Consider the following 12,729-nt stretch of genomic DNA (forward strand, 5'->3'; position numbering starts at 1 on the left):
GCTGAGCCTTATGATGAGCAAATTGAACACACACAAGAGTACCAATGGACCAAGTGTACAGCCGCTGCCGTGACTTCGCTTATTGGTTTTAGTGAGGTTATGGCTACATTAACATGTTTTGAAAACCACATCTTAAACAAAAATCAATTTGCCCATAAAGAGAAGTGTGCCAATGCATACAGAACTTTTTGGATAAATAAACCCACTGGATTGAATTTCTCCTGAAATTCAGTTTGTTCTACATTTTTATACCCCCTTTAAAATGTAACTCTTTAAACACGCATTTTATTTTGAAAATATAAACCAGAACTCTCGTGTCGCATTATGCATCTCTTCACTTCTCTCTGGTTGTGTGAAGTTGGTCCTGATCGAAAAACACCGTTCAGAAAAGCAACTTTTGGCATGTCTTTGTACTGCCCCTTTACGCTTTAAAACAAAACACGAAATTCGGAATGAACACAAAATGGTGTTAAGAGAGGAAGTAACGGATTTGACTTGTTTGTCCTCGGGAATAAAGTTGGGAAACTACGAGGTGAAAATGGAGAGCCCAGCTGAGTGAGAGTGGGGTGAGGAGGCTGGATTTGGCAGAGCTGGGAGTCCTGCCCTGCTGCTAGCAAGCTAGTTAGCATGCTTGGACACTTCGCTCGGAAAAGTAAGGAGGTGAGAATGGAGGTATCTGTAACTGTGAAATAGCGGGGTTGTTTGTAAAAGACTACAGAGACTGCTGCTGAATAAAATGATCAAGTGTGTTATTGGATAAAGGGGGGTGGGGGGGCCTTGTTATGAGCAGGGCCTTGGCCATTTTTGTAACATAGCTAAACTTTAAATTAGTTCTACAAGTAGTTTATTATAGACATTTACTTATGTGTCATGGTTACTTCATTATTTAGAGCATTTCAGCTATCTTTTGAGGAATGTTTCCAGTTAATGTTTTGGTATGACTGTCAAAGTAAAGTAAGCTGATCAATATTTAGCTCTTAAAACTTCAAAAACTATGTCAAGCAGACGTCCAACGTGGATGCTTTAGAAAAAAGTGACCATCTGTCGCTGTTCTTGTATTGGCAAAGCTTTCCCCTGTTTTCTTTGCCATTTCAAAACATGTTGGGAATCATATATTGGCTGGAAGTTTCACAGTATGGCTTTATTACACAATGTCTATACAGTAATGGAGTGTAACTTTAGTGCTAAAATGATTAATCTGTTTGGACCATTTGCTGCTTATAACAATATATAGCATTTGTTAGAAACCTGCTTCTGTCATGTCAGCATTTAGCTTATACATCAAGATTCATGTTTCATTTTGTTCTTTGCTTTTCAGAGCTTCTTTCTGCTTCTCTACAGCCTGTGATCCTCCAGGGGGAGTTGCCTTATCTGTGGCAAGACCACTGCTGACATTGCAACTTCTCCCAGTGGATCGAAGTGTAGCTTATGATCTTATTATTTGTGGAAGCTCTGCATGAATCCTGAAGATAACTACATTTCTCCTAAAGGCAACCTCACCTAAATTTGAAGCTGGATGACCAGGGTACAGGACTCTCTCTACTGATCAGTAATTTTTCTACCTTGAGTATCCATAATTACTCAATTCATGCAATGCATCTGAGATGGCACAGGCCTATAAAAGAATATTGTAATAAAAGAGTCACTTGCTGGAGAAGTTGAGAAACACAACTTGCCAAAATGCATTAATGAACTTTTTAAACTCGACTTAAGTGGATGTTATCGGTTGTATTCATGAAGTCTGGCTGCTGATGCCAGCTCACTGGAACTTGAGAGGGTGTAATCAGTTTTATTGATGAGCCCTCTGGCTCTGAGTGTGGGTACAGCCTGGACATTGGATGCCCTGAGTGTGTTGAATTGGCTGTTGCAGTGATGAGGCAGGGCTCCTGGTGGCCTTTGCGGATGGCCGGGCAGGGGCCCAGGGTAATGTGATGGGGTGCAGGAACAGTAAGGTCCTCCCTGAGCCTCCAGGGGATGTTCAGTTGGACCTGGTCAAAAAGGTCAGTAAATGACAATGTTATAATTGTATGATAATGATATTGTTACTGCCATGTACTGTTAGTTAAAAGCAGCAGTAGAACCATTACTACTACCAGTTTTAGAAGTTTAAGAACCTGGAACTTAGGGAATTATTAAACAGTTAATTGAAAGGCATTTCAGAATTGTATATTCATTAAAGCCCCTGTGCACATAGTTTTTATATGATTGTTGCCTCTTTCATAGTATTCTGACGGCATCTGTCTTTTTGTAGAACAGTGGAACAGTCCTGGTGAAATGTGGTGCAGTCTGGATATGTAACCTCAGTCAGAATGTTATGAATCCTTCACAGTAGACCTGAAGCAACCAGTAGATTAACTGATAAGACAAACAACAGAAAATTAATTGGCAACTAATTTGATAATTGATTAGTCATTTTTGAAGTTACTGCATCAACATTCTGTAGTTCCAGCTTCTATAAGGTGCATTTGCACCTTTTCAAAGTCTTCACTAACATTAACCTGACAATATTTGGTTTTTGAAATATAAAAAATATGAAACAAAAAAACTCCTGGCCAGCACATTGTTTTTTGTTTGTTTGTTTTTGAACTCCCAAATATCATCATCTTATACATCCAATATCAGTCAGGATATGCTAACAATAAACTAAAGGTGGAAGTCAGATCAAAATCTGACTGGTTTGGGCGACACAACATGGGTAAAGAGCGGACAGGAAATAACACTGGCAGATTTGTAAATGCCTGCAGGAGCTAGTGTAGCTATAGTGGGCCAACAACAGCCGTTCACAAAGTTGTGAATTAAACAGCATTTTACCAAACATTTCACTGTCGTTGACCTCTGTCACTGTCATCACACTCACTACAGCTAAACAGCATCCTTTATTATCTGCTGCTTATAGCATATCTCTATGCAGTTATAAAATAATGTCATAAAGAAACATAAAGGAGAGGTCTGTCTCAGAGCCTCTCATAGCCTCTCATAGCTTGTCTGGACATTGGTGAACCTCATGATTTCAAAGTTCACTGTTCAGTCTGATTCAGTTATAGTCTTTAATCCTTTCTTATGTTCCACACAGAAGAAGAATCAGCACTTGTACTACTCTGGTGTACATTTTGCATCTTTTATTAATTCTGTTTATGTATGTTTCAGGTTGATCCTCTCCAACCCCCTCAGACAGATATTTGTAAGCACTTCATACGAGGGGATGGCACCGGAAGCAAGGTGGGTGGGGCCGGGGGAGGTGACAAATCTGACTCCACCCCCCCACACCCTGCCCAGGCACAAGCTGCCACTCCCACTGCTTCTGCCCTGCCCCCCAAGGACCTGTGTGAATTGTCAGACCCTCAGCGGAAGAAAGTGGAAAAGTATCGAGCCAAGTTTGACCCCCGGGTCACAGCCAAGTACGACATCAAAGCTCTGATAGGCCGTGGGAGTTTCAGCCGAGTTGTTCGTGTGGAACACAAGAGCACACGGCAGCCGTATGCCATCAAGATGATCGAGACACGTTACCGGGAGGGGAGAGAAGTGTGTGAATCAGAGCTGTGTGTTCTCCGACGTGTTCGTCATACCAATATAATCCAACTGATGGAGGTTTTTGAGACTGCAGAACGTGTCTATATGGTGATGGAACTGGCCACCGGAGGAGAGCTCTTTGACCGGATCATTGCTCGCGGCTCCTTCACAGAGCGGGATGCCACACGGGTGCTGCAGATGGTGCTGGATGGTGTCAAGTATCTACACACTTTAGGGATCACTCACCGAGACCTGAAGCCAGAGAACCTGCTGTACTACCACCCGGGACCTGATTCCAAGATTATCATCACGGACTTTGGTTTGGCCAGTAGCAGGAAGAAGGGAGATGAGTGTCTGATGAAGACTACCTGTGGCACACCGGAGTACATCGCCCCCGAGATCTTGGTGAGAAAGCCCTATACAAATGCAGTGGACATGTGGGCGTTGGGGGTGATATCATATATCCTGTTGAGTGGAACCATGCCCTTTGAGGATGATAACCGCATGAGGCTCTACCGGCAGATTCTCAAGGGGAAGTACAGCTTTTCTGGAGAGGTGAGGAGTTAGATCTGTGTCAGGCTCTCTTTCTCTCCCTCTCCCTCTCCCTCTCTTTCTCTCTCTCACACACTCCAGCAGACTTAACTCATATTTGGGATACATTCCTCATACTACATGGGGCTTTGTCAACAGATTTCCAAGAGGTTCTGCTTTCCTTGTGTGGTGACATGGTTTTAACACAGGCAAACACTTTTTTAAACTTAAGTCCTCATGTCCAGTTATGCTCATTTCTCTTATGTACCTTTTACCTCTCTATGCTCACTCTCATTTATCTGTGCTGTCTAATACGCTCTCCCTCTAAATGTGCACACAGTATTTTTTCTCTATTAATGAGTGTAGTTGAAAAAAAATGCTGTGCTGTCCACTCCTTTGTTTCTTAACGTGGGATGTTTATGTTGCCAGAGAGCTTTACAAAAGCTTGGTTAATGTTTGTCATGTAAACAGCCACTCCAGTGCAAATAATACTTGTGTAGTTTTGTAATATTTAATATGGAGCAGTTGAATCATCTCTGGGGATGAGTCCAGATTTGAATTTCTCAAGTTTCTGACAGGTAAGTTAAGGTCAGATCTTGTACATTTAATAATTGAAATTGCTGCCAGGGAGCCTAGGTTTTAGCTGAGGTCTGCAAATAGTGAAGTAGAGCAGCTGGAAGAAACAAAAGTATATCCAGAAATTGACTATTATGCATTTTTAGGATGATACAAAGGGTATTGAGTAGCTTGTGAGCTTAGTTGTCACATAAAAGAGTAACAAACAAACAGTTCTTCATGAGAGCACTGACAGTGTGTTCTTTGTTCAACACTACCGTGCCACTGTGACATGCAGGGCGCTATGACTGCTCTTCCACTTTAGGGAATTGGACTGACATATTTAAAACTTTTTATTTAATATGGCAAACTTGCCAAAGGTTGCTGTATGGGGTTGTGTTTACTAGATGCATATAAGTCCAATATTAAGTCTTCTTTTGGCTCTGTTTTTAGTCTCCACCAATCCCTGAACAAAATAACCATCCCTTTAGCTGCTAAATGCTCCAGTGCATTCACCAGCTAATTGCCAACTTGTCTGTCTGTTGTTTGCTGCCACACACATAGTGTATAGTAGTTTTATTAATCATTAGGCTAAAAACAGCCAAAAGGGCAGTGAGAGGGCAGTAAAAGTGAATCAAAACAGTCAAGTGTTGGGTTGGAAAAACCAAAATCACGAGCTGAGAGACACTGAAAAGCTCAGTGGAGCTGAGCGAAGGTGCAGAGTTGAGTGATAATTCTCTCTAGACATAGTCATTTGACTCAGTTTTTACTATTGTTATTATAGCAGCCTGGGTTCGAGTCAGGGTTGCGTCAGGAAGGGCATCCGGCATAAAACACGTGCCAACTGTCAAAAGTAACTTTCTTTCTTTTATTATAGCAGCTTTAAAGGTGCCCTGTGGAATATTCTTGTAAACAAAGTCATGTTATCTACCTAAATGCATAATTTGTATCTTTGAGGTCTAATGTGGAATGTGTTGCAATAGTTGCAAAAGTTTCAATTCTGCATTGTTTATATCCATATCTGCTTGTTTTTCTTCTTTGTCTTTGTGGTGTATTACTACTTTTTTAACACGGCACTGTCATCACCTGTCAATCACTGGCACAGTGAAAAAATAGTAATGTGCATGTTAATATGAGACCACATGTGCATGACACAAACAAAACAGGGACCCACATTGCTCCATAGTGCAACTAGTGGTCACAAACTCCAAAGAGCACCTTGAACTGCTCCTGTATATAGCAGTGACCTCCAGTGGCTAAATGGCGGCTAAATCTAAAAAGCCTATGAAAATGTGTAATGCTGAAACAATTAGTCAATTAATTGATGAGTCAATCAAAAGAAAATTAATACCTTTGATAAACAATAATTTACTGTAACTAATTTATCCCCCTGAAATATTGAGAAGAAATACCTCAACCCTATCAGATTTGTGTTGGTGGCCTTGGGACCCTTGATAACTTGAATGAGGAGGACTGTACACTGGCTTGCTGTTTCACAAAAAAATACCAAATATTTACAAGTTCTTACTTCCCAGTTGTTCAGATTTGCTTCTTTGCCTTCTTTTATATCATTGTAAACAATAGTTTGGGGTTTTGGACAATAGAGTGGACAAAACAATCAATTCTCACCTTCTCTCTGAGACAATGTGGTAGCATTTTTTCTTTCTTTTTTACTATTTTCAAATATTTGCACACTAAATGACAGTTTAAATATTCAGTAACTGGGGACTAAAAATTGTTTTTTCTGCACCTGGTACTGATGTAATTTTGCATTGTTTGGCACATCCGGTCGCTCAGTAGTTAAGATGCATACCACATAATTTCAGCGCACCCCTCTTTTGTCCCTGTGTTTCCTGTATGTCTTCTGTTTACTGTTTCTGTGAAATAATGCCATAAACATAATATTTTAACAATATATATGTGCTGTGATAGTTGTAGATTGATGAATTTTACAATGGGTTTGAACATGACTCAGTCATAACTGAGTACTAGAAGTATTCATTTTAATGGAGTAATTTTATCATCCCGGGTCAGATGGTATGTGAGAACATTTGCAGCAGTGCATGGCAGAAAGGCATGTGACACTTGAAGAAAGTCCTCTCCTGGGGAATAATGAGAGCAGGAGATGAGGTGAAACATTCTTAATTGCTCTTCCTCTGGCAACATGTAACTTTACAGCTGTGGTAAATAATGGTCACATTTACAGCTGCAGCCCAAAGAATTACTCACGCTCTGGGCATTGTTGTAGGTGGAGGAGGAATGTATGTCCGAAGGTTATCTATGTGTCATGTATCTTTATTCATACTGGTGATTTACCTGCTCTGTGTGTGTGTGTGTGTGTGTGTGTGTGTGTGTGTGTGTGTGTGTGTGTTTGGGTGGGGGCGTGGGGGGTATTTGTCTACTGGGAGACTGAAAACACAGCAGGTTGCTAAGCAGGACATCGTGTACAAATTGTATTTGTGTGTGTTTGTAGAAAGGCATGCAACACTGATAATCCCAAGTCTCGTCTAAGCAGGGGGTAGACTTTGAATCACTACCAGTCTCTCATACTAAATAAGTCCATGCCACAGAAAGAGCTGAAAGAAGCTGCCAAAGAGAAAAAAGCTTTGACATTTTATTATCCATTAGATCTTTTGGGAACAGGATATTCTGTTCAAGCAAAACATATGCAAAGAATCAAGCATAGGTACATCCAGTTCTTATTATTGATTTTGACAATATCAAAAGACCAAAACCCAATATTGCATTGTATTGTACAAACTGAACATCTAATATGGCCAAAGGACCAAACTTCTTATTAGTTCAGAGCTCTTACATTCTGAGCATTGCATCACTCTGCTGCCCTCTTGTGTCCAGTGCAAAACTCTGCTGATGCCTACTGATTAAAGTCCTGCCTTACTTGGATGTTTGGCCCTCCAGTGCAGAATCATGTTATGTGCAGAGTTTGTCAGTCCAGTACTCATATTTTAGCTGCTCTGCCATATCCATAAAAGCCCATGTGTTGAAGAGGGAAAGTTTCTTTGTGCACACCTTAGGTCTCAGTTTAACATGTGTATGTAGGCCTAATCTGTAACATATACTGCTGTGATGTAGAAACATGTAATGTTTAGGTCACATACACCAAGAATATTGGTTTCAGTGAACCAGAACAAATCCTGTGTCCAGCATGTTAAAGTTTTGAAATAAACAATATTTGCATATTCATTTGGTGGGGTGGGGCTGGGGGGCATCAAGGAGCAAGCAATAGGAGGAGTTCTATGGACATTTTAACTTTAACTTCAGACAAAATATTATTCAAATCACAGCATATTTTATGCCCTAAACTACAATATGTTTGCAAATGTATGTAAAATATCAAATACTAGAAAATGGTGTTCTCGTATTTGCTGATATTTTTAATCTCTTCTTTTCTCTATCAAACATACAAGGTTTTCCTTATTTCCATACAGTTACCTGTTAATTTCCGTGATTTACCTTTTATTTACATTTCCTCTTCATTCTTGTTGTTTTTGCCTTTATTTTATGAATGTATTGTCATTTAAACATTTTCACATAGCAGAAAGAGCACAGGTAGAACTACTCTCATTAATGACTTAATGATATTAGTAGCACCTGTGCAACATCGCTTTGTGCACACACCTCAGGTGATGAACCACTAGTTTAGTCTATATAGAGCACTTAGACTAAAATCTCAGCATACTCAGTTACATAATTACATTCTTGTCTCCAATCTGTCTCCCCTCTCCAGCCGTGGCCCAGCGTGTCCAACTTAGCCAAAGACTTTGTGGAGCGAATTCTAACGGTGGACCCCAGTGAGAGGCTGACAGCTGGCCAGGCCCTCAAGCACCCCTGGATTATCAGCATGGCTGCCACCTCCTCTATGAAGAACCTACAGCGGTGTATATCTCAGAATCTCCTGAAGCGAGCTTCCTCACGTTGCCACAGCACCAAGTCAGCTCAGTCCACACGTTCCAGCCGCTCTACCAAGTCCAACAAAGCACGGCGGGGGCGAGAGAAGGAGCTGCGTGAGCTGAAACGCCGCTCTCAGCAACAGCACAATACAATGTGACAGCTAACGACTGTAGTGGACTTTATACTTTGAGGAAGACAGAACTACAATAACTGATCTTTTCCAGTGACTACCACCATCCTACTCTATGTTGCTGCCAGTGTCAGTGACCAAAATGACTTGATTTCCCAAATCAGTGCCTTGTAGAAAGGGGACAATGATTGGACTAATTCCATGGCTACAAGCGAAAATAAAATTAAGGCTGAAAAGTAACTGCTGCCACTTTAGACTATAAAACAAATCAAACATTATTCCTAAACCATAAAGGCTGAAATAAATGTATTCCTATGGCAGTGTATCTCCTGATGGGAACACAGAAAGACACATCAGTAAAATATTGTACTGCAACAGTTCCATCATCTCCCCATCCAGTCCTTCACCTTTTCTTTGGCAGACTTTCCTTTTGTCTTTCAGTCCCTATGTCTCTACATGTTTATTTATTATTGTTGACATGATTATTAGTCTCCATTCACGTGGTCACTGGATAATGACCTTTCATGAGATCTGTTGAGCAGAGTTCTGGGTAATGAAGTTTCTAAGAGAGGAATACTTACTAGATACTTTTAGAAGTGGGGAAGCCAAATTCCTCTCACTCATTCCCGACTGAAAATTGCTGTGAACGTTTTTTGTACTAATTGTACAGATCTTGTCTTACGATGGGGAAATTTGAAATACACTACAGCATAACCACACTCTTCTAAGCTTATCTAGTCTTGCCAGTGTTGCTTTGTTAATGCAATTGTTCTAAAACTGTCAAAAGATTGTGAAGCTGTTTTCTGTCAGTGTTTATTTTTATATATATGTTCTACACAACCCCACTCCCAGCCATTTTACTTTAATCATGGAGTATCTGCTATGAGCCTGTCCCATTAGTAGTATTCAAATTGTTCACTAGTTATCAAAATGGTATGTGGCCACATAGAGTGTTCAGTGGTCTTACAGCTTTCTTGTTAGTTGCAGTGAGAATGGCACATGTTCTTAGAACAGTGAGGAAGGCCAGATCTTAGGCATGGAGAGCGACTGCTGTTGGTTGTACCAGGTCATTTTACAGTCAGTACAGGAAGTATTCAGACCCTTTCGAGTTTCCACATTTTTTTATGTTTCAGACTCATTTTAAAATTGATTATTTTTTTGTGTTCATCACTCTACACACAGTATTCCACAATGATAAAGTGAAAAGGTTTTGAGTGTTTTGAAAATCTATTAAAGATAAAAAACTGAACTATCCCACTTATGTAAGTATTCAGACCCTTCACTTAGTACTTGGTGAAAGCACCTTTGCCAGCAATGACAGGCTCAAGTCTTCCTAAGAATGAAGCTGCAAGCTTGGCACTTTTCTTTTGGAATTTTCTTCCTTTCTTCTTGGCAGAATCATTGAAGGTCAACCAGGTTGGATGGGGAGTGTTGGTGCACGGTCATGTTCACGTCTCTCCAGAGATGTTCTATTGAATTCAGGTCCAGATTCTAGCTGGGCCACTCCAGAACTTTCACGGAATTTTTCTGAAGCCCCTATTGTGTTTTCTTGGCCATATGCTTCAGGTTGTTGTCTTTTTGTAATGTAAACCTTCACCCCAGCCCAAGATCCTGAGCACTCTGGAGAAGGTTTTCATTAAGAATTGCTCTATATTTTTCTGCATCCATCCTGACTAGTCTTCCAGTCCCAGATAAAGAAAAACATCCCCACAGCCTGATGCTGCCACCACCAAGTTTGACTGTAGGGATGGTATTAGTGAGGTGATGCTCATTGCCTGTTTTTCTCCACACACACTGTTAGGAATTGTGGACATATAGTCCATTCTTTGTTTCACGAGACCAGAGGATTTTGCTTCTCATTGGCTGAGAGTCTTTTCTCTGTTTGGCTGGGTGGCCAGATCTATGAAAACTGTTCGTGGTTCAAAATCTCTTTCATTTGAAAATGATGGAGGCTACTGTGCTCTTGGCCACTTTCAATGCGGCAAAAATTCTCTTGTATCCTTCCCCAGATCTGCATCTTGAGACTGTCGTACTTCGAGCCTCATGTAAACTAAATTAATTCATCCCAGTTTAAATAATCATTTAATATTACAGTAATTCTGAACAGGTCGATAAGTTATGAGACACTCCTGCAATCTGGTAGTTAGGAAACAGCAAACAGAATCATTCCTCCTGCAATGGAATAGATAAAGTATTAAATAAGGAGATTGTCACAGAGTCAGTCCGTCATTGTTGGTCACAAGGTACAGTCAGAGTCCATAGTCCCCCCTGGCCGGGTCCAAATGCACACTCACGACTGCAGCACCATTTCTTCTCTCTCCCCTAACCCACAGCTGTCCTAACTTTTAGCTTCTCGCAGTTACACAGCCTCCTATTGCTTGAGCCAGAGTCACAGTCCCATGCCAGCTCTACACCCCTTCTTCTGAGAATTGTCTGAGATGTCCAGTACATGAACTTCTAGGTCACGTTGACCTAGCGCACATTTCCTTTTTCTAAACATGAACAGAGCCCACGAAGTGTTCACATAAGGCTGAAGCTATGCCCATTTCCCATTTAAGGAGGCCTTCTCTCTGGATGTTTACCCATAAATTAAACAAGGAGGACACAAGCCAGGATATACTTGCTTGAGCAAGAGAAGAGAAACAGATCAAGCTTACATAAACACTTAGCTCACCCTTACATGACTATCTATATATGAACTACACACTATTCTATTACATATTACCTCTGGACTGGTACCTTGTTTGTTTTTAATCACTACAAGTCAATCCTGTCTCACAGGTCTGTGGATGGTTCTCTCAACCCCATGGCTTTGTTTTCACTCTATGAGACCTTATAGAGATGGGTGTGTGCCTTTCTTAATTATATATCCAGTGCATTAAATTAAGCACAGGTGGATTCTAATCAAGCTGTAGAAGCATCTCAACAACCACAGGAGTAGGATGCACCAGAGCTCAACTGCAAGTGTTGTAACAAAGGGTCTGAATACTTATGTAAATGTGATATTAGTCTTTTACTGTGTGTAGATTGGTGAGGAAAAAATTTAACAATGCATTTTAAGATGAGTCTGAAACATAAACTGGAAAACTTGAAAGGGACTGAAAACTTTATGTATTTACTTTAAGTACAAATTTAGTATTAATGAATGTGTTAATGTAGTGTATATTTACAAACTACTACATTAAAGTGAGTTGCACCACAGAATCTACTTCTTACATAGAGATTAGTTGTTAGTTTACACCCAGTAACTGCCAGGTGTAGCTGTACTATTAATTAAATTAGCTAAACTGACAGAAGAAATGTTAGTTTTCTACTATAGGACAGGTTTAGAACACTGAAAAAGGTGGAATGGAATATGGTCAACATAGGGCTAAACATTTGTCAAAGTACTGTTAATAATGATCTAAACTAAAGATTTGAAATTTCATTTCACCGAAACAACATATTAACACCCGTGAACTGCCAGGTGAATTGACAAAACTAACCATTTAGGTAAGTAAAATAGCTAACATGGTGGAATATGATCAACAAATCTGACCCAGCACTTGATAAAATGCTATTTAATGATGATTGAAAATGCAGACACTTTGAATTACATTTGAAAAAACACATAAAAAGTTTTATGGCAAAAATAATAGACTGCATGACCTACAGTAATAGTGATCCAACCGTTCCCCACACATTCACAACTTTATAAATACAACTAGCCTTCATGCACTTTTCTTCACATATGGAGAATAAAACCAAACTAGAGAAATGCATTTGCTGATGAAAATGCATGTGGATGCTGTAATACTGAAGGATCACACTGAAAATGCTGAAATGCCTGAAATCAATTGCTGAAACAGCTGAAGAATGAGAAGAAATGGCTGAAGTTCTTTGTTGAAATAGCTGAAGGATGAGATGAAATGCTGAACAATTGTGGAAGTTGAAAAAATGTTGAATAATTATGAAAGGTGAAAAGAAAAAGTACAATAATTACTGTATGTAAGATGAAATTAAAAGTTGAACTTGTGTGTCAGCAGCCCTCACAAAGTAGGGGAAAACGTAGTAGGTAAAACAAGTAGGAGTGTGTGTGTGTGTGTGTGTGT

General features: G+C 40.1%; 1 protein-coding gene across 1 annotated transcript; it reads left to right on the top strand.

Moving 5' to 3' along the window:
- The first annotated feature begins 323 nt into the window (after positions 1-323).
- Positions 324-8,665, top strand: pskh1 (protein serine kinase H1). The gene is made up of 4 exons (XM_020604279.1): positions 324-652; positions 1,319-2,000; positions 3,148-4,065; positions 8,345-8,665. The coding sequence occupies exons 2-4, from the start codon at positions 1,932-1,934 to the stop codon at positions 8,663-8,665; spliced, it is 1,308 nt and encodes a 435-aa protein (XP_020459935.1). The 5' UTR covers positions 324-652; positions 1,319-1,931.
- The last annotated feature ends 4,064 nt before the right edge of the window (positions 8,666-12,729 follow it).

This window comes from Monopterus albus, unplaced genomic scaffold (genome assembly GCF_001952655.1).
Source record: "Monopterus albus unplaced genomic scaffold, M_albus_1.0 scaffold65.1, whole genome shotgun sequence".
NCBI classification, from domain to species: Eukaryota; Metazoa; Chordata; class Actinopteri; order Synbranchiformes; family Synbranchidae; genus Monopterus; species Monopterus albus.